At 43.4% G+C, this 22,650-nt stretch overlaps 1 protein-coding gene across 4 annotated transcripts; it reads left to right on the forward strand.

Annotated features, from left to right (window-relative positions):
* Window positions 1-1,416: 1,416 nt before the first annotated feature.
* LOC309378399 (inner centromere protein B-like) lies at window positions 1,417-18,738 on the forward strand. Of its 4 annotated transcripts, none has more exons than XM_081926475.1 (19): window positions 1,417-1,748; window positions 1,969-2,109; window positions 2,676-2,789; window positions 3,779-4,500; window positions 5,068-5,116; window positions 6,384-6,417; window positions 7,727-7,844; window positions 8,273-8,363; window positions 9,396-9,522; window positions 9,611-9,745; window positions 10,460-10,471; window positions 10,775-10,884; window positions 11,848-11,968; window positions 12,972-13,070; window positions 13,963-14,048; window positions 14,305-14,386; window positions 15,007-15,111; window positions 17,404-17,563; window positions 18,411-18,738. In XM_081926475.1, exons 2-19 carry the CDS (start codon window positions 1,973-1,975, stop codon window positions 18,623-18,625), a joined length of 2,517 nt encoding a protein of 838 aa, XP_081782601.1. In that variant the 5' UTR covers window positions 1,417-1,748; window positions 1,969-1,972; the 3' UTR covers window positions 18,626-18,738. The 4 variants fall into 4 exon arrangements, with proteins under 4 accessions (XP_081782601.1, XP_081782600.1, XP_081782598.1 ...); XM_081926474.1 differs by having other exon boundaries at window positions 1,417-1,744; XM_081926472.1 differs by lacking the exon at window positions 1,417-1,748 and having other exon boundaries at window positions 1,806-2,109.
* The last annotated feature ends 3,912 nt before the right edge of the window (window positions 18,739-22,650 follow it).

Here is a 22,650-nt window from a genome sequence, read left to right on the forward strand (position 1 = left end):
GCCATGGACGAGAGCCAGTGAGAGGGGCGGAATGGATGACGCCTCGAGGGCCGGGTAGAGATGCCTGGAGGGCCGCATTTGAACACCCCCCACCCGCGCAAAGCTCTGTAAGGCTTCTCAGGCGCCCCCTCCGCTCCAGACACCCACCACGCCCGCCGAGACGCCACCTACACCCTCTCCCCGGCTCTCTGCCGCAGCCGGCCGAGCAACGGCCGGTGTCCCCAGGAGACCGACCTCCGAAAGCCTCCCCTCGTGCCCGCTTTCCCCCCTCCACGGCTTGTAAACTCACTTGGGTGGGTTGGGCCCCCGTCGCTCCGCCGCAGGTCCCGTTTGTCCGGCCGCCGCACGAGCCGGAGAGCACCTCACGCCAAACGAGTAAAACCGCCCAGGGTTCGGTACGTCAGGCACGCCGCCCGCTCCTATTTTCAAAGAGCGTCACCGCCGCCGCGCTCCAATGGGAAGCGCGGTTTTTCAGAGCGGCGCCTGCTATTGGCTCAGACGCGACTGGGCGAGACAGGAGGGGAAGGGCTCGGAAGTCTTTCCGCCGGCTCACTGTCTGGCTTTGAGTTTCCGCTTCGTGCTGGAGGGACGGCGGGTGGGCGGGCGGCTGGAGGTGACTGGCGCTTTCAAACTTGGGGGATTTAAACATCAGCGCGGGTAAACCGGAGGTAGCCGTTCGTTCTTGCTGCAACCTGAGGCTGTTGGCCTTCGGGGGGTTTTTCAGCAGAAAATAACAAAAAATGGGGCATGTCTGGGAAGAAAACCTTCACCGCTGCACTTTAAAAGGGCTTTAACAGCCCCGACATATTTACGTTTGCATTGGCAGGACAACGTTCTCGTTTCCTTTCCATCGCGCACGAACACAAATGTGAGCTTACAAGAGCACGACCGCCTTTCTTTGTTGGTCCAGCTGCCCAGTCCCAGCTCCCATAAAGTCCCAGACTTCTCCTTTGTCTCCAATAAGTAGCTGTGCCCTCATTCCTCCCCCGCCCCCCGCATCAAAATTCAAAAAAAAAAGCAAATGGTCCCGTCCTCGAACAAAGGAATGGTCTGGTCTGTACTATTTTTAAAAATCTCGAATTCGGGGCTTGACAAACTAGGAAAGAATCCGTCTCCTTGTTCATCTCGGGGTGGGGATGCAACGTCCTCTTTAAGATTTAACTTACAAAGGCTGCAGCCAATAGGCGTCGTCTATTCGTATAATCCGCCCTCTCTGCGCGTGAGCCGCGATGTAGCTGCGCTGCGGAAGGGGTGAGAAGGCGCGCGAGGGGGCGGGCGCTCGCTTCGAATGCTGAGGCGGGCGGAGGGCGTTCTGCTGTGTTGTTTTTAAGAATTCAGGCACTTACCGTGCAAGTTTTAGGTGTGCTCCCTGCAGGGTTTGCAGTTTGCCTCTTTCTGGGCAAGCGACGGAGAACTTAAGTTTGTTTCCTTGGATTTGCTATTAACTAGCAGGTTCTGAGCATTTTCCTCCAGCTTTGCTCGACTCCTTTATCTTGGTAGGGAGGGAGCGGCTTGCGCTCATCCTCTTTTTCCCTTTCTTATATTACCCAGGAAGCTCTCTCCCCATTCAGCCCCTGGCAAGCAGCAAAGGAGTTAAACAATTTGCAAACGTAATGGCGCTTAATCTAACTCTTCTAAAAGCAAAATCTAATCAGGCTAGTTGAAAAGTAACCGTTCCTAACCGTATTGAAAACCCGGGCAGCGTTGGCTTCCTAGTTTCTCCCTATTACTGATTTTGCATGATGTAAGTTGTTTAACATTACATATGTATAAGTTGATGGTTACTCTTCGTTTGTCTTTCTGGCCTGTTAGCTTTCTCGCTCAACTTCAGTTTCCATGGCAGACTCAGACAAGCACGTTTGTAAGAAAATTGGTTGGTTGTCAATATTATCTGCTGCTAGGAGGAAATCACTATGCAATCAAATGCAGAATGCAATGATTAATGTATTTTTCTCCTGTTTTAACCAGTGCCATGGCAGAGGCAGGAGGCCCCACTCATCTTCTAGATGTTTGTAGCCGGAAGTTCACAGAATTCTTGTTCAATGCTGAACATAAATGCTTGGTGTGGTTGCGGGAAATCGAGGACGAAGCCCTGAAGATGTTTGATAGGTAGGCTTAGGCTTTGACCCTTGAATCCCAGGCATCTTATAAAAGGGGAATATAACTTTTTCCACCAGTGCCATAATTTCTGCACTATTCTTAAGAGATTTAAAAAATGCAGAGTACCAGTCTGATGGAAATCAAGGCTGTCTCTCTGGCATGTGGGTTTTGTTTTTGTTATTCTGCTCCTGGCATAAGCTGGGTATTTGCATCAGAAGTTTAGGACTGACTGTTTGAGGGGCTTTTCTGCATGTGGATTCAGTGGCTGTCACTGTGATAAATACATATGAATATATTATTCTTTTACTATCAACTGGCTGGTATTGCAACATGTTCTGGCCTGCTAGAATGGCAGTATAATATTTAAGATTTTCTTCTGAAATAGGGACCAGCGTATTGTATTGAATCCAGCTAAACTTTGCTGAGGCTAGACTAGACCTATTGGGAGCAATGGATTGGTAATGTCCATTAATTTCAGTGGGTTTCCTCTGAATATGCCAAACATTGAATACAACTTGCAATCTTTATTTTTTATTTTGGTTCAGTTCATTTATTCAGTAGATTGTTTTTAATAGCAACTTCAGTGCTGAGCCTGAGCTGATGCCCAGAACGCCTTCTCAAAAGAAGTATCGAAAGAAGAAACGATCTTCATGTTTTAAGGATGAATATAAGGAAATAACTAGAAAAAGGTATTGCAGTCAGAGGTCACAGAGATATAATATTTTTAGATGTTCATCTATGTGTATTTAAAAGAGCTATATCAATTCTGTACTTGCCTAGGACTGAATTATAACTTGCTAAAGTGGTTGTCCCCAGGTTTTGCTAATATCATGTTCCTCTCTCTGTTTCAAGATTATACTTGTCAGCCAGCACCATGCAGTGCTTAAATCAAGCCTTAGTTTTACCCTGCGCTGGGCACCTAATAAGGACAATGACTATTCAGTGGAGTAACCTATTGTTACAAAAGCCCAGTGCCTGCCCCTCTCTCTGCCAAGCAGTGGCAAGAGCGCATGAGGCCACAGGCACACATGCAAGGTCTGTGTCCCTTTGGAGAATGGAAGACACGGCAGACACTGTCATGCTTTAAGAAATAGGGTTTATTTGCCTATTTACACCTTCAACCTGCATAGAGGGAGTCTAGATCGTACAGCATGACCCACGACATTGCAGGTGACCTTTCGTCCCCTTCTCTAAGGTGGATCTCAGCCTTACTTCCTCCTCCTTCTGCCCAGAAGCCCCTGTTTCAAAACTCCCCTTTCCTGGCCCCTCACAGTTACCCTGGCAACCATTGTGACATCTGACTCCTCAGGTCACAGGATCCTTCTGTGGCCCCTCAAAACCTTTTTGTAATGCTAGCAGGTCTCCTCTTCTCACAGCCAGGCTGGTTTGCATAAGCCAGCCCAGGAATTCCTTTGCAGCTTGCATTCTCCCTTCATACCACAAATAACCAAAATCCTAGCATTCATTAATTTCTAGGTTTATCCTGTCTATAACACTACAAAGAAAATGGAGGGATTTGGTGTGGTCACACTCAATTCTAGTGGAGAAAAGCTCTGTGGAATATCTGAAATTTGTATCCCAGTATCTGGTGCCACCCTGTGGCTTAACATAGAATAAACTTTTTTTTTAGATTTAAAATTTTTTAACAATAGGTTTATTTGCTTGTTTCTCTTTTAAGACTGTCTAGAAGACGAAGCAGTGTAAAGATAGTACCTTCCCAGTGTCTGTCCCCATGTGAAGAGAAACTGAAAAAAATTGATGTGGGGATGGCAAGATCCATATCTGGTTTTGCGGCCTGCTCTGTTGCTAAACCAACTTCAGAAGTACAGTGTGACAAGTTGACTATGTATCCAGCAGGTGGTGGAGCACTTGGTACTGACTGTAGCCAAAATAGTGAATTATCAGGAAAACTGAATGAGGAGATGAATGGAGACCCTGAAATCATCACTGTGGGTTCTAGTGGCTGTTCAGTTGCTAGGCCTGGGGCTACAGAGGCTGCAGGTGTAGCAAATAGCTCTGCGCTGGTGCTGACAGACACAACTGATCCGGGAAACACAGAAAAAGATGCTGTCAGATCAATGCGTACATCCACTCCAAACACTTCTTTGAATGAAAAAGCAATGTGTGAAATTGAAGACTTTCCTGCCCAAGAACTAGTCACTAATATGGTGCCCGAGGGAGAGTTTTCCCGAGGGTTAAAGAACAACACTGGAACTTCTGCAGACTCTCAGTCAAGCCACCCCCCTCCAAATAGACCTCGCAAGAGCAGGCGGGTGTCACTCGCGGAGAAATACTCACTAGCCAACAAAAGGAAAAGCATGATTCGGAAATCCATCCACAAGAGCGTTGCTCAGAAGAAAGCAGTTTGGGACTCCTCATCTACCTCTAGCCAAGTAAGCTGTAAGTAAAGACAATTCAGTTCTGGGATGTAAGGTTCTACAAGCTGTCAATATGTAGCCTTAATTTTGTGACATATGGGAAAGAAATTGGCATCTCCAATATGCTGCTTATATAGAAAGTGTGGGGTCACTTCCTAATTGGAGGGCCTTCGAAACTTGATAGCTAACCCTGGTACACACAGTGTATTTGCCTTCTTTTTGCAGGCTAGGAACTACGCTGAAAAGCACACTGGTATTCCTTAATAGTTCACGCCTCACATCTCCCCTTAACTAACACTGATTTAATAAAACCTGTGGCATACTATGCTCTTTGTCATGCACAGTGAAAGTGCTGAATGAAGACAAGTATCAAATGGGCTGGTATGTTAATTCTGTCCATGTGTGTGTGCACACACCAGAGAGAATACACACACATACACCATTCCCTGTAGCAGAACTTGTTGATATGTTTAAAGTTCTGCCTCTTAGACTGACAGAGTTGCTAATGGGAGGAATAGAAGCAAACCACACTTTTACCCTTCAAGCATTTGTTCAACTAATGGTTTTCTTTAACTTTTTTATTCTCCAGGCCACAATTCCATTGATATATTCATGGATGATGAAACCAGCAAACATAGGTGAGCAAGCTTTAGCAAACAGACAGAAATCAAAGCCCTTTGGAAGATTCTACTATAGCTTTAACTTTAAATAATAATAAAAAGAGTTTTAAAAAACAAATTTCTGACCAGTGCCATGATAAAGGTTGCTAAAATGGAAATCATAGAAATATGTTTTTCTTTTGATTGATTTTAAATGTTAACAGTATTAACATTGTGTTAGCACTATATCTCTTTCATTACAAAAAAATACCAAACCCAAAATACCCCTACATGGAAAATTGTCTTAGTGGCAGTTAAAACAAAACAAACAAACAGGATCATAAAATGGCACCTATCACAAGTGTTTTGCTAATGTGTGTTGAGCATCAAACACCCTACCCACAGCATCTATGTCATGCCTTCTAGTGTGGATGGATCCTAGTGGAATGTACACTGAAGAAAAATACTAATAATGTAGAAAATGAGTTGCGGTTCTGTCTGTAGTTTACAGTGGAAGAGCAAAGACTGGGAGTAGCCTCAGTCTCAAGGCTCTGTTCACTTTGGTTCTTGACTAAGGTCACAAGTGGCAGAGGGAGCTTTTGGTCCTAATTGACAAGAAAGCCCTAGTTGTCTGGCCTATACTCCTCACCTTCTCAGATTTATGTGGCGATCTGCTCCTCAGCTCAGGAATCTACTGGTAAAATGTCCCCAGGGTATAAAGAGGTTCATTGCATACATATGTGTTGTGATATATGCTTGAATGGTGCTTATTTAACACTTTGGATGTGTTTCTGGCACACTTGACTAAAGGATTGGTCATTGCTCTCTTGACAGCTATGAGGCTCCTAATAAACGTATAGCTTAAAGTCATTTTACGCCAGGACTGGGGAACCTGTGGGCCTCCTAATGTCATTGCAACATCAATTGCAACCAGCATTGCCCAGTGGTCAGGGATGATGGGAGCCAGAGTCCAACAACATGTGGAGGTCTACATGCTCTCCATTCCTGTTTTCTACTGTCCACTTTAAGACCAGTGGCTCTGCAAAAAGTCTTTACCTTTCCTTGGAGCCTTATGTTCAGTTTAAACTTCTGAAGTTGCACCCTGAAGGGCATAAAAAAGTAGATTGCTAGACCTGGGGACACAATATGCTGTTCTTTCAGCTTTGTTCTATCAGAAGATTCAACTTCTGTTCAAGTAGCCCGTCAGTTGTTCTTTGGAAGTGCCTTAAGGTTTTAATCTGCTCATGCAGCCATTGTTTTGATCTCTGTTGGGATGGGTAACGCTTTGTCAAATGCCTCTCCTTAGGCCTTTTTTGGCACAGAATGCTGAAACCAGTGAGGTAAGGTATTGATAAGCTATCCACTGGGTTACACCTGGTTAATTGCCTGCTCTTTCCTTGCACCTGCTTTAGTTCAGATCACTTTCCCTCATAATCTTGTACGAATCTGTCGGTTGGATCAGAGGACCGGCCAGTTAGTTCTGTCAGAATGGCTAGTGATAGATGCTCCATGTTAAAAGGCATCCAAACAAAACTTGGAGACTTGTGCCAAATGCAGAGGAAAACTAAGTGTTGTATCTGTCAGGTAGAGAAGTAAATTAGGGCCTTAGACATGAGCCTCTTGGAGGTTCTGAGTCTTAAAACTTGTGTGTGGTCTTGGGAAGAAGTTTTTATTTGCCACCCCTGTTTTCTGTTTTGGGTGTCAGATTAGACTTGTAAAAGTATCTCATTGCAGGGACATAGTTTCTTGTGTCAAGATAGAACTATCACCCCTTGTGCAACTGAACAGACATTATCCATCTTAACTAATGCAAGTAATTAAGTCTGTACTGCCGGCTGCTACTGTGTTGGGATATTTTCCACCTTAATTTGCCAAAACAAGACACCACCCCTGCTATGTCAGTAGAGCATGAGATTCTGAATCTCAGGGTTTTGGGTTAGAACCCCGTGTTGGGTGAAAGATTCCTGCATTGCAGGGGGTTAGACTAGATGACCCTTGTGGTCCCTTTCAACTTTACATATCTCTGACTGTGTCTTTTCTAAGCCAGGTAGGCCCAACCCACATGACCACACTGAAGCCTTTGCCCAGATATTGGAGGAAGGCTTTGTTTAGGAGAGCAATTGAATAAGCATGCCTTCTCTTCTTAGTCCCCCATGACACCACTGCCTGTAGTGCTAGTCTAAGAAAGTTTTATTTGATCTTCTAATAGTATAAACTGATCCCAAGACTCCTGCTTCTGGTGTTTGAATATTTCCTTGACTTCAGTTGGGTTCCCTCACTGGGTGCTATATAGCTGCTTTCTTGGAAATAGCCTTTTAATATTTCTCTCTCTTTCATCTTTCTACGTAAAAAATGGCATGTGCTTATTTTACTGTTTGTGAGTTGGTCTAGTTTTAGTGTTCCATTGCGCCAGAAGCGGCTTAGTCATGCTGGCCACATGACCTGGAAAAAACTGTCTGCAGACAAATGCCAGCTTCCTTGGCCTGTAAAGCGAGATGAGCACCACAACCCAGAGTCGTTCACGACTGGACTTAACTGTCAGGGGTCCTTTACCTTTTAATAAAAGTTATGCATGTGCTTCATCTAGGATTCAGCTTGCTCAACCTTGTGGAAAGACTGTCACTGTATAAACATTGTTTTTTCCTATAGACTTTGAACTCACTACGAAATATGACTTGTGCTCTGGGTGCACCTAGTCTGAATATTTGTTGCACTCTGCAAAGTCCAGTTCCGCTTGAGATGCAGCAAGGGGAATCATTCAGTAAAGGTAAACAGCTTCATGCAATCAAAGCTGCCTGTGCAGCATAGGACTTTGTGAAACAAATGAAAGAAGTTGCCATCAACCCACTATAGCATTGTTTGAATCATTTCCTTTTTATTTTAAAAATCTATTTTTGTTTCTTTAGAATTTTAATTATATGGGTTGTGTTTCCAAGTTTATAATAAAGGGTAACTGTCATATAAGTTAACCTGCATAAATGCTTAGCATCTTGTCTTTCCAATGGAAAGGATTGAGGCACAAGAGACCTGAATCCTGGCATACTGTTACTATGCCTAGGTTAGCATTGTCTAGAGTACACGTTGTGCCCATGGTACGATTTCCACCTAACCTTAGCTGCCATCAGTTGAGGGTGGCTTTTGTGATACTGTTTCAGGAAAATACCCTTCATTGAACTAATTGTGCCTTCTCCACAGAAACAGCTGAAACTAAAATTACTGACACCCAGGTCTGTGGAGCTGACTATTCAGCCCAGAACTGTCCCCATGAGCAATTGCAGAATATACGGTATGTTTTCTTTTGGGAGCATAATCTGGTGTGGCCTCTCTTTTTTCCTTTCAGCTTTGATTTAATCCACCTCGGTTTCCAGTCAATGCAGTTACCAAAAGTTTGTTTCAGGTAGAAAGAGTTCTCCTGGAAGGTATTATGATGCCTTGTGTTAGGGATTGGTTACGCAAGTATATCTGATGAAAGCTTACCTTTGTTCTGGGAGATGAGTTCTTCCAGGATGGGTCCAGCCAGTTAGCCATATTCTTCTCTCTTTTCTTATCCCCCCACTCAATGGGTCACTGTTGGCAGGTGGGTGGACTTAGAAATAGTATGCAGTCCATTATCTTTACTGGTAAAAGCTCCATAATGAACATCTAGTATAACAGATCAGAGGAAATTTGGATAGCTGGGTAAGCTTAACATGTGTTATGTACATTGACACAAAATTGGAAGTGTAATGCAAAATTGGCTATCATGAAACCATGTGGCATAACAGTATACAGTCGTACCTTGAATCCCGAATGCCTTGGTACTCAGATGTTTTGGCTTCCGAACGCCACAAACCCAGAAGTGAGTGTTCCGGTTTGCGAACTGACGGGGTTTCCATAGCTTCTCATTTGCTGCAGGAGCTTCCTGCAGCCAATCAGAAGCCACGCTTTGGTTTCCGAACGTTTTTGAAGTTGGAACAGATTCCGTTCTACTTCCAAGGACAACTGTATATTCTTGAACATGTTACTATATCAAAGTGTTATTTTACTCTAATCTGAAGAGTCTGAAATTTTGGATTCAAAAATATATAGAAGGTTTTTTTTGTTTCTTGTGCTTGCTAGGTTTTTGTTTTGTTTTTGTGGTTTCCTCTGTAATCCCCTCCCCAGTTTTCTTTGAGCTTCACTGGAGAGCTTATAGGGCACCTTGACCTCTAAAATGACATTGAGTAAGAGGCCCAAACCCTTTTGATCCTGCTGAATCGTTGGGAGTCTTCAGACCTCTGACAGCAAGGATAATTTATGTAATTGGGATTGCTATGTATACACTTCGTGCTCTTTTCAGGAGCCAGAGTTATAAACAAGCAATGGATGAGCTGCCTGCTGCCCAGCACACACAGGATGGAGGCGCTTCTCTTCCTAGTCACAAACCCACATCTCCTGCAAACAAGCCCTTATCTGGCCCAGGCAAGGTAAATAAATGCCAAGGACAACATAAGGGCCCTTTTCTGATGCCACATCACTGGCCAGCCACTAAGAACATCCATACTCTTTCGACAGATCGCACGGCCTTTCAAAAACTTCTTCCAGACAATACAGAAGAGCCAGCTACTCAAATCCCCAGGGTCTGCAGGCCACAATAGTGTCATGAAAAATCTCATCAAACGTGGCACCCCCAGTAAGCCTACCTCCAAGGTAAGTGTCAAGGATGCTGCTCAAGTAAAAAGTCTCCTACACACTGAGCTCCTGGCAGCTGCAGTTACCTTGCGTAGCAGAGCTAAGGGACCTCTGCATGAGACCTTGCAGAACTGCTGCCAGCTGGATTGGGCTTGGTGAACTAATAGTGTGGGCTTATGCATCCTTTTATCTCACTGAGAGATGTGAGGTTAGGGCTAGGATTGTCATTTTGTAAGTGGCCTCGTGGGAAATTTCCAGCGCATACTAGCAAGAGAATTTTCTTCCTCCACCTGTGCATGTGGGTTCGATCGGTCTGCCTTACTCTTGGGGAAACCAATTTGGGAGGTCACCAGTCAGACCAAGCCATCATCTTCTGCCCTTTGTCCTATCTGAAGCATGGCTGAAGTCTCTTCAAAATTAAGCTTGTTGGACTTCCCAGCTTTGGTTTAGTTTAATTTAATTCCCATTCCTGCTGTGGAACTTGGGATCTTTGATAGCCTTAAGGCAGCAAATTGGGATTTGTTTGCCTCATCTCTCCTCTGTTATTACTGATAAGGTAAAGAGGTTATTTGCTGGGCCCCAGGGCCATTTTGCATCTTCTCACAAGCCTTTCCTTTACTAAGGCAGAAGGAGCTGCTATTGAATCACTTTAATGAACTGGTTAGTTAGCATTTAGACTTGGAAACTAAGTAACTTGTCTTTCCTTTCCTTTTCATATTCATCCTACCAAAGGGAGAGTTTGTTGTAAGTAACTACTTTTCTCATTTTGTGGCCTGGGAATTTATTTATTTTTAAAAAGACTTAACTGCCCTGAATACACTACCCATTTTAGCTGCATATGGATCTTTTCAGAAGGTTTTGGTGTTTCACGTACCTAAGTACAGCTACACGTACTGATCTGGCTTTAACTCGTGGTAGTGAGGTTGGAGAAAACATTGCTTTTGTTGGCTAGTGGGTCAATAATAAATAAAAATAGTAAATAATAATAATAATAATAATAAATGGTTGCCACAACCAGAAGTTGTTTAAACTTTCTACACATCATAGGCAAAGGAGCGACAGCGTCTTGAGAGTTTGCGGAAAAAGCAAGAAGCTGAGCAGCAGAGGAAGCAGAAAGTTGAGGAAGAAAAAAAGCGGCGACTAGAAGAGATAAGGCTGTAGGTAGCTGTTCACCCTCAGTCCCGTTTGGATAACTGTGGGCCATTCACTTAGATAAGTCCAACCTGCAGTCTAAACTAGGCATGGCAGGCCATTTATACAAATTATACCACCTTTCCCAAGCCTGGCATATGATGTCCATCTTGAGGAAGTTCATGTTGCAGCTAAAAGGAAGGAGGCGACTCAGGAGTGCACTCTCGGCGAGGACCTGATTCTTCCTTTGCATCGCCAGCTTGAATGCAAGCTAGGGAAGAATCAGCAGCCTGGTGGCATCAGGTGATGGGCAGGCGGACCATAGGTGGCCTGTGGGGGGAGGTCATGCCAAAGGAAGAGAGAACTCTCTTCAAATATGGCAGGACGTACAGGTGTAAACTCTTCATAGCACTGAAAATATATTTCATCTATATTTATTGGGGTGGGGGAAACTCAGTCACCTGAGATCACTATGATGTCAGATGAACCGTTTTTCCTTGGTGGTACAGCATGCTAACAAAGGAAAATTGAAGTCAAGCAAGGCTTGCTGCCTTTTTGTATTATGTTGGAAACTGCCCAGAGTGGTTGGGGCAATCCATTCAGATGGGCAGGATATAAGTAAATAATAATAAAAGTAATAGTAATAATAATAAAATTACCACTGATCAACTGGTTCAAGCCCTGCTTTCTACAAGGATTGGCAGCACTACCAAGTTCCCCATGGGGAGCTCTGTACTGCAGCCACTTCCAGTGGGCTGATTGGCCATGATACCATCCTTCCTTGCTAATGAACAATTGGGAGTGCATGTTAAGGTTCCCTGTGGCGCGTTCCCTGCCTGCCCCATACCTGATACCACATATCATGTCAGGTATGGGCCTGGTGGACGTGGTTTGGGGAAGTAGCATCGCTTGCCAAATTGGGGCTTTGTGCCAGGCCTAAGGTTCCCCAAACTCTACTATAAACACACCTGTTTCTCTATATCTCACAGAAAGCGGGAAGAACGGCTAAGAAAGACCCTGCAAGCTCGAGAACGGGTGGAGCAGATGGGGGAAGAAAAGAGGAGGAGAATGGAGCAGAAGTTATCTCAACATGAAGAAAGGAGCGAGAAGGTGGGAGATTGTCCCATTTTCTTCCTAGCCTTTTAATGACAATGGTCAGAGCATGTAAGCGGATTCCTATTGGTATGTTGTGTCATCTATTCTGAGAGATGTGGTTTTATGTTTTATTAAATAGGCTACCAATCCCAACGTTAATTCTTTGCATACAGTGGTACCTCGGGTTACATACGCTTCAGGTTACATACGCTTCAGGTTACAGACTCCGCTAACCCAGAAATATTACCTCAGGTTAAGAACTTTGCTTCAGGATGAGAACAGAAATCGTGCTCCGGCAGCGTGGCAGCAGCAGGAGGCCCCATTAGCTAAAGTGGTATCTCAGGTTAAGAACAGTTTCAGGTTAAGAACGGACCTCTGGAATGAATTAAGTACGTAACCAGAGGTACCACTGTATATGTAATCCAGGGGTCACTAATGTGGTACCCTCCAGATGTTGCTGGAATACAGCTCCCATTATCCCTGACAATTGGCCATGCTGACTGAGGCTGATGGGAGTTGTAGTCCAACAATATCCGGAAAGCACCACATTGGCTACTTTTGGTTTGGCCTTTTAACAAGAGCTGAAGAACTTTTGCTCAGATGTTTCTGAACTCTGACTCACATCAGCCCCAGCCTGGGTGACCCAAGGTAATGATGATGGGAGTTGCAGTCCAAGAACATATGGAGGGCACTTGGTTCCCTAGCCTTGCTCCTGGCAATCCTGCGAGGCCAGGGAGGCTGAGAGGCTACAACTAGCTCAAGGTCACCTCATGAGCTGCACCCAGTGGGGATTTGAACCTGGGTCTCTTCACTTCTGGTCTGGCACTGACTACAGGATCGGCACTGAGATCATAAACTCAAATCAGTACTTCACAGGCATGTAGGGTTGACAATTCTTAACTGGATTCTGTTCTCCCCCCCCACACACACACTTCCCAGATACTATATGAATTGTTATTCAGTATGGTCTTGAGGTCTGAAATATGAAAACTAAAATATGAAAGGATCTTTCACACAGGTGCGGGAAGAGAAAGTAGCAGAGGAAAAGACCAAGAAAAGAATATCTACTAAGAAAATGGGGGAAGCAGAAGCGCGAAAACAGAAGGTGCTTCAGATGGTGAGCACTGTACTGAATGTCAAGTGAAAGGGTGTACAGAAGAGAATGAAACTGAGGCAGAGTATTAAGCCCTGCATGCTGGAGACTGAAATAGTCCAACTCCTGAGCAACGTCTTATTGTAATCCTGAAAAGTGCATTTGCCGTTGCCTGAAGTATCAAACCCTGGAGGTCCCCTTGGAAAGAGAAAGATGCATTTAAATCTCCGCTGACCTGTTTGTTCCTATTAACAAAGCCAGGCCATAAGGAGTTGTCAGAAGGGGTGAGGAGTGAGCAAAATATGGAAGGACTCTTGGTGGTGAGAATATGTAGGTTTTTAAAACCTACCCGAATGTCTTAGCATCTAGCTTCCTAGCATTCATGTGGGTAAGAGGTAATACCATTGCCACATGCCCTCAGAGATATTAAATACAAAATCCTCTAGCTCAGGCATTACCTTCTGCATCTTTTGGGGAGCCATGAAAAAAGCACCCAAGTCCCACTGTGGTTTTTGTTGCACGTATGGGTGAGAATTGAGAAGTATTGTCTGAACTGCTTGGTTTGTTTCTAAAGCATTCTGCTTGGCTGTTTAGCTTTTTTAATAAACGTTGTTACAATAAAACCTCTCTTAATACAATTCCTGTTGTGTACATAAGGAGCAGTTAAATATAATGGGGCAGAGTTCTCTTTGTTGCACTACAGGCAGCCTTTCTCAACCTTGGGTCCCCAGATGTTGTTGAACTACAACTCCCATCATCCCTAGCTAGCAAGGCCAGAGTTCAGGGATGATGGAAGGTGTAGTCCAACAACATCTGGGGACCCAAGGTTGAGAAACACTTCACTACAGGGATTTGGCATTTCCCTGCCTGCTCTTCATGTTTGTGGTGGGTGCTGATTCTGTACTCCTTGTTTCAGGAAGAAGGGCACAAAAATCGAGAGTGGAAGACCGTTGGAGAAATTAAGAAAATGCTGGAGCACAATTGCACAAAACAGGGGAAAGGGTGAGGACTTTGCTTCCTCGGTTACAAGGTTGGATGACCCTAGGAACACTTGATGGAATGGTGTAGATGCAATTCTGATGACTTCCCAAAATTGTATGTAAAAGGGCCAGTTCTAAAACCATATGGCTTTTTTGGGGGGTAATATATGCATATTGTAATTAAGGGAAACTGCTTAAAGCTGCAGTCCTAACACACACTTGCTAGTAATCCAGTCACAAGTAAACATGTTTATGTATGCTCTCCTTTCACTTTTTAGACACCATGGGCAGCATGATAAAGAGAAATTGGTGAGACCCCAGGAGCTAGCAGTAGTTACAGAAGAGGAAGAAAATCTGAAGGTACGCCAAGGAATTGGAAAGCCAGGATTTGAAGTGGGGCTGGGCATAAAGCCCCACTTGCCAGCAGCTATGTAAACAAGTCCTTCTAATTTTAGCAGATGCATTTTCAAAATGCAGGACATCAACTTGTCCCTTGTACTGCTGATGGGAACTGCTTGAATTGAATATTTGCTTGTCTGACACCATTTAAATTCTGTAAAGTGCTGTGCTAATCTTGTGCAGCTATGTTCCCACCATACTGAACCAGATTGTAGGTTTGTGCACATTTTTTGCACGATATGCTCTACAAGAGAACTGAGTTTACACTTATATTTGTTCTTCAGACAATGGAATGGGTGTCTGGGGAGTCACCCAGGGGAAAGGTAACAATCATAATTATGCTTCAGTGATGATGGGGGAGCAGGTGGGAAGAGTTAATGGACTTATTAGTGGAGCATCTTAATGGATTTTTCCGAAAAGAAACTTGTTTTTGAAGACCCTCTGCATCTTTACAAAAAAAAGCTGCTGGTGCCATCTGGTGAAGAGGCTACCCTACTAAATTTCAATGCAGTCTGGGTGAAGTGGATGGAATCAAAGACCATTGTAGAATGGTCAGCTAATAAATCTGATCTTGCCAATAGGATGAACACAATTCTACCCGCCTAGACGAGCTGCAGCAAGAAAAGAAAGCTGTGCAGGTGGACACAGTTCCTACTACTAATAAATGGTTGAATATAACTGCCCAGGTAAGCGATAGATAGTTGAGGCCTGTGGTCAGATACCTGGGCTTTGAATTGGAAAGTGACTTGGATGTCCGTTGGTATCTCACAAACTTGTGATACCTTTTCAGTAACTGAAATTAAAAGCAGTCCTCTGTTTTATGCTCGGAGAGATATTCACTCTGTCTATGCCCTGAGCAGTGGGCAGACACAGTCCAAAATTGCCTTCTGTTGCCCCTCCCTTCCCTTTGCCTGTTAAGTAAGCACTTGGGGATGGGGCAGTGTCTATGTTTCTGCAGTTCCCCTCACTTGTTGGCTATAGAGCAAGCAGTTGTCCTTCAGTGTATCCTTGCTGTGTAGTGTACCTCAAAGCATCATTAGGGCCTACACTGTGATTAAAGCAGATCAAGAACAGCCAGGCTGTATATTGCTGAATGTGTTAAATGCCTCCAACTTGGGGACCTTTTATTTCTCTTCTCTCCTTACCTTACCAACACCTTCTAGCACAGCCGCTTGGCTGTCACTGGCATAGGGTTTTGAGTGAGTTTTGTGACCCAGATGCTACATTAAGCATTTCCTGAGGCTGTACACTTCCTTCCTCTTTGAAGGAGACAAGACATCAAAAATAACACTCTTCTGAAAACATATTGGAAGAAACCTGCAGCTGTTTATGCTGCAATAAGCAGACATGAATTCTAAAGGTGCTGCAGTTCTGACAAATGAGCACAAGGGGGCATGAGAATATGAAGAACTAAGCTGTTTGATTGCCGTTATCAAAGAAGACTGGGAATATTTGTAAAGGGCAGCCCTTCCATGGCTGTTGCCAGTGCTTTTTTTCTGGGGGGACGCATACCCCTAAATATTTTGTGAATCTTTGTACTTTTGTCCATTTACTGTATTTATTTTTCCCAATTTGAACTATAAAATGGTGATTTTCTTGAGTCAAAATGAGAGAACCCCCTAAACCTTTTTAAAGAAAAAATGTACCGGCTGTAGCGCCGCCATAGGAAGGACTTAGAAGAAGCAGTACTTCCTAATACTGAGGGGGTTACTTTGGAGCAATGGTATCTCGCACCCTATACACACACACTTACCGGTATGCTATTCCATTTAGCCTGGCAGCAACCAGAATGAGGGAGGTGAAGCTTCAAAATTCTCCCATGTTGCCTTGTGAGTATCTGGTGTGCAGCTCCAATAACTCACAAAAGCGCAGGAGAAGGATTGATTACTAGAAGCCAGCAAAAATGCAGTTCAGCATTGTTCTGGTTAGAGCTGGAGTTATTTTCTTTCAGCCAGTGAAGGAGGAAGCTGTGAGTGCTATATATAGCAATGCCCTTGTGTGTCTATGAAGTCCTAGACTTCATGGTGTTTCAAAGTGTCAGCATGTTGGAACAAGCTCAGTTCCGACGTATAATGTAACTGGCCGCTTTTGCATTATGTACATTCATGTATTCATTCTTGAAGTAGCCACTCCCTGGTGGCATATTGTGATAGACAAACTGGAACTACCAATCTCAAGCCTTAATTTTTAGGAACTTGCATAGCTGGTGCCTTTTAGTTCTGTGACGCAGTCACCAGCATCTCCCTAGCTATTTATCTTTTGGACTGTACCACCAATGGCTCAGGCCCGCAATAGTTCAAGGACCGCCTCTCCCTTTATAAATCAACCTGGCCTCTGCAATCATCATCTGAGGCCCTTTTTCGTGGGCCTCCTCTGCAAGAGGTCTGGAGGGTGGCAACACAAGAACAGGCCTTTTCTGTAGTGGCTCCCTGCTTTTGGAATGCTTCTCCCAGGGAAGCTCACCTGGCACTGTCATTATATATCTTTAGGTTCCAGACAAAAATGTTTCTCTTCAACCAGGTCTTGGGCTGATTAATATTCTATGGCCTTTTAAATGTATTTGGGATGAGTGTTTTTGCTTTGCTTTGCTTTGTTTCTAACTATTTATTTGTGATTGTATTCTGTTTTTTTATCTTGTGAACCACCCTGAGATCTTTGGATGAAGCGCAGTATATAAATTTAATAAACAATAATAATATACACACATTACAGAAAATAAAATAAAAAACTTCAAGCTCATTAGAGCATCCATATTCCATATTAAATCTTCTAGGTATGGTAATCATAAGCTTTCCATAGTGATTAATGATCCCGGAGGACATATCCACAGTGTCATTTGAGGTGCTTGCATAATAAGAAACTTAAAAAGGCACAGGTTGAAACATTGGAACTGGAAGATGTATAGCCAAAGAGCCCTGTTGGCAAATTGCTGCACCTGTAACATTAACCAATCCATTCAGGTCTCGTCTTTATTACAGAAATCTCCTGCTGCCCGCTCTAGTCAAATGAGCCCCCAAAGTCTGAAAGGTACCAAGTCCCTCAAAGTCAACCACAATGACTATGGAATGGACTTGAATAGCGATGACTCCACGGATGACGAAAGCGAGCCCAGGAAACCCATCCCTGCATGGGCCACTGGTAAGAGTGAGTTTTCAGTGGCCGCAAAATGGTATCACTGAAATTACAGGGTTCTTGCTTCAGATTCTGATGGTCCTCTCGGTTTTTGCTGGGTCTGTCCTAATACGTAAAAGACATAAACAAATCTCTCAGAGCTCCGTTCTGCTACAAGACCCTGACAGTACCACAAGAGCCTTTACAGCGCCTGTACACAACTGTACGGAGAGAGCAAAGTCAATGTAGGCTTCATTGCTCTCTATGAGACGCTCTTTTTGGATGGTGGATGGTTGGTTGAAGGACCCTGAGTGAGATGCAAGGAAGGGAAGATCTCCCGGGGTGAGAGACAGGGAGAAGAAAGGCAAACCCCCAGGTGAGAGCTGGGAGGGCCCCCCGCTTTCTGTGAGTGGCAAGGGTTAAGAACTACCTTTGAGAGAAGACTTTCTTTTTTCTTCCTCTGTTTTTGTTTTTATTTAGTTTCTTGTATTGTGAAAAAGCTTTAATAAAATCTTACGGGGGGGGGGGTTCATCGTGTAGCCAACTTGCCCAGCTTGAAATATAATTTCTGTTCTACAGGCCTGCCTCTCTTTGGTCATCTGACAAACTTGCTTTTTAATTCCTTTGGGGTTTTTTTGAATCAAAATGATAAGTCTGCTTGTGCGGTGGAGACTATTGGATAATTACAGTGAGGTATTCTGTATGTAGGCCGAGCCATACCTAGATCCGTTGAGTGCTGCAGCTGAATTGAGCTGCTGGCTAGAGTCCACTCATAGATTGGGTTTCACATTTTCCCCTCTACGTAGAAGTGCTTCAAGTGGAGATGTGTTACTACTTGAAGGATTACTCACAGAATAACTGCTTGTTTCCTCAGGTCTTCAGCTTAATGAAGCTGTTACATACCAATACTACAACCCTCCAGATATCAACAAGTTCTTTGGAGTAATCTTAAGTCCTAAACTAGAAGCTATCTTCTACAAAAGTAAGCCGAGGTATTTCAAGCGCACAAGTTCAGCTGTTTGGCAGTCTCCACCTCTTCCGGGTACCAAAGCAGCATTGCGTGCCTCTAACAGTATGAAGAAGCACTGAAGCTGTGTAGAACCACTTATGGCGCTCAGCTGTTTTTTGTCTGTCATGTCTATGTAAAATGCATCTGTAAGGTATTTTAATGTTTTATATCTTGTACAATAAAGGTTTAAATGCTGAAACTGTCAAGAATGTTTTTTTAAAAAAAACCAAATAACCAGGGCAATTTTGCTTTGCTTATTTTGAATATAATAAATAATAATAATAATAATAATAATAATAATAATAATAATAATAATAATAATAATAAATTTATTATTTGTACCCCACCCATCTGGCTGGGTTTCCCCAGCCACTCTGGGCGGCTTCCACAAAGACCAAAAATACACAAAGATGTCACACATTAAAAACTTCCCTGAACAGGGCTGCCTTAAGATGTCTTCTGAATGTCAGGTAGTTGTTTATCTCTTTGACATCTGATGGGAGGGCGTTCCACAGGGCGGGCGCCACTACCAAGAAGGCCCTCTGCCTGGTTCCCTGTAGGTGCAGGTGTTTACCGAATCTTCCAACTAAGATGAAGAAAGAGGTTGTAGTAGACTTCAATACTGCTAGGTTTATCTCTTCCCATTGTGCCTTCAGGTCCTAATAGACTGTTTATAACAGTTTCTTACTTCACACCAGCACAAATGGTTCTTCCAAGCTAATGGTGAGAGAGAAAGAGGGCAGTTGAAAAAACAAACTGACAGTAGTTGGAATAACTGAACAAGTAAACAAATGGGCAAGAATGATGTGAACTAAATTCTTGCTCAGTATGAACCAAAGGGATCATTGCCAGACTAAACTATATTAATACTTTATGGGACTTCCTCTGCCTTTCTTTAAAAAAGTGGGTTTGGTCTTATGTAACTACTACCAGCCTTTAGTTTTAGCACACAGTTCCCAAATGTTATCCTCTCAGATTTTCAGTAGCTTGGGGACAAGCCTTTTTTACCTGCCCAGATCAGAACGCAGATTCACTTCTTCAGAAAGTTAGATTTCAGTGTGACATACAAAGGTTACATGTATTTGCAGTCAAGTAAATAAAAGACAGATATTTTTATGACTTTCCTAGAAAGGCAGTAAAACCAAAGATTGTTACAGCTCACATTGTTATTTCTGAAATTTTGAGGAGGGTGAAATCTGTCATCTTGACAAAGGCAGTACATAAACTCACTTTTCATGGCTCCATCTAATGGGAGTATTGCAGTGACCTTGACTTTATTTACATGGAGGTAGCTACCTTTAGGGTTTTAAAGTGATAATTGCAACAAATGTGTTTTTTCTTAATTGAAACTGCCTCTGGGGACTGCTGTATCAAAGGACAAGAAGTAATGCCCTTGTCTTGGTAGCAAAAATTATCCGACATGAGGATGCCAAGGCCGTTTCCTTGGAAGAGACAAGCCCAGAGCTGTCCTAGCAGGCGTGTTCAGTTTCAATATCCAAAACAGCAATTAGGCACAGAAGGTAGCTAAACATGATTTGTGTTGCTAGGCAAACCTTGATGAAAAGTTGTGAATCCAGACTAATATCATATTACTGGTCATGCTATAAAAGTGAGCCTTGAGATTAATCAATCAGTTGGTAGCTACTGTATTTTTCGCTCCATAAGATGCACCTGACCATATGACGCACTTAGTTTTTAGAGGGGGAATGCAAGAAAAAAAAATCTTTAAAGGGAGCGCTGAGCAGAGCCTCCCGTCTGCATTCGCTCCATAGGACGCACACACATTTCCCCTTACTTTTTAGGAGGGAAAAAGTGTGTCTTATGGAGCAAAAAATACGGTAATTTTCATTGATTTATTTGTTTTGGAAGTAGGGGACTCTATTGGAATTGTAAGTTCTCCAGCATTCTCTATTATGCATTCATCACCTCTTCCTAGAAAACCAGTAGCCTACTGTGCAGATTGTGGTTGCTGCCTGTCACAGACTCCTCTTGCACTAGCAACTGTGTGATACTAGTAGGCAAAAGGAGCCAGGTGGTCCTTGTGTTGCATTGGCAGACATACTTCTATCCCCCTCCGGGGCAAATGCTTGCAAGTCACCCAATGCTACCAGGGATATCTGCTGGCATAGGGAAATGTACACATGTACATCTCTGTCCTGGAGCAGATTTTTGGTGTTTTAAAGAGCAGGTGGTCTCAACCCAAAGAAGAGATCTTCCTTTTTCCAGCTCCTCAATTTGCTACACTCTGTATCTGCATGTGGACTTAGAAAATTGAAGGTATGGCTATCAAATTGGCCTTGGAGCAACAACTCACTCATTCATAACAATTCCTTGTTTGTCAAAGTAATGTTCATGTCTTGTGTCAGAGGAATTCTTGTCCCATCAGCTGAAATCTGAATTGGCATAATGACATAGCCAGAAGAACAGGAAGGAAAAAGATGAATCAGTCGCTATGGATTTTGAAAGAACGACCCTTTGTCAGATGACTGGAAACAAATTTTTGTACAGTGTGGTTTTTTTAATCCCATGAATCTCTTTTAACATCAGCAAAACAAAACAAAACAAAAACCTTTCATTCCTTTTGTCTGCATAAATTGGACCACAGAGGCTCCCATGTAATTTCTACTTAATCTGCATTAAGACTGCAGATGTTGAGTCAAGGCTGTTGATGGGAATGTGTTTCCTTATTCTCTACTACTTACACAATTTTGGGTGAATAACAAGTGCTCAGTTGTAATGCACTTGAAATACTGGCTCTTTTGGAAGTCATTAGTAATGGCACAGGATTGAAGGTGCTTTGCTCCTTTTCCTAGAGCTGATTTGAAAGGATGTGCACAGCAATTATCTACAGGAGCACTGCCTCCTGAGCAATGAGTATCCTTTTGCCAACCTTTGCATTTCCAAAGAACTCTTTAATGATTCTACCGTTTACCCCCTAGACTGGTGTGTGTGTGTGTGTGTGTGTGTGTGTGTGTGTGCACGCCTTGCACCAACCCAGTCATGAAGGATCTGCCGCTCACTCAAATGAGTTTCTGAAGAGTGAGAAGTAGCTCTTTCCATCAGCAACCGCTTGCTAAACTGTGATGACTGAATTTGCAGCTCTTGTTCTCCCAAGCTGTGCTCCTTTGTGATTCTGTCTCCTAGTGATAATTACAGAGGGTTAGTATTGCTTCTGTGCACATGACTTGAGGAAGTGCTACAGCATGAATGCCTGCCAGCCTAAGAGGGCCTTGGCAAGATGGTAATTACCGTATGTCTGCCGGCTCCATAATACGATGAATGACTAATATCACCTGATAAAAAATGATTTGATACCTAGCTAAAGTTTGTAATATATGCTGACATGTTCAGAACTGCGTATGAAGATGCACACAGATGGAACAGTCAGTCCCTAAGGGGCCTAGTGCAACCACCCAGAAGCTCTCTCATTACAAACTGGCCAAGTGTGCAACAAGTCAGATTTGAATTCCCTACTGTATCCTCCTATGAAAGCTAGTAAAACTACACATTTATTCAGAATATACCTAAAAGTGGAATAATGATTTTTGGTGAAAGATAGAGAGTAGTGGCTTTCTAACTCGATTCCTAGGTCCCTTTACATTTTTCTGAAGCTTATTGCTTTTGCTTGAAATCGTTTTATTTGTTTTTATAATATTATATAAACTGTTTTACTTGTTTGCATGAATGTACTGCAGTTACCCACCCTGGAACCATACAGTGAAGAGCTAATAAGAAATCTAATTAAAAAAAACTTTGGGGGGGATCTCTGACCATCAGCAGATTTGTGGAGCTTGTATAGCTCTATGTGCAAAACACTAAAACCCAAGTATCAGTGGATCCTTGGGGCTTGCATTGTGCTGTGAAGGGAGGTTCCCCATCCATGGTGTTGGTAGTCCTTCAGCTAACCTGGTCCCACACCATTCAGGGATTTAGAGGCCAGTACCAGTCCTTTCAGTTGAGCCTGGGAATGAGTAACTAAAGTGTCTGATGCAAAATTGGTGTAATATGATCAAACTGCGTGGCACCGGTTGAAGTTCCATGCTATAGTTCCACTCTGTTGAACCCTCTATAACTGGAGTCTTCAATCCTCCCAGTTATTTATGAA

Source organism: Podarcis melisellensis (assembly GCF_964234715.1).
Source record: "Podarcis melisellensis genome assembly, chromosome: 1".
Lineage (NCBI taxonomy): Eukaryota > Metazoa > Chordata > Lepidosauria > Squamata > Lacertidae > Podarcis > Podarcis melisellensis.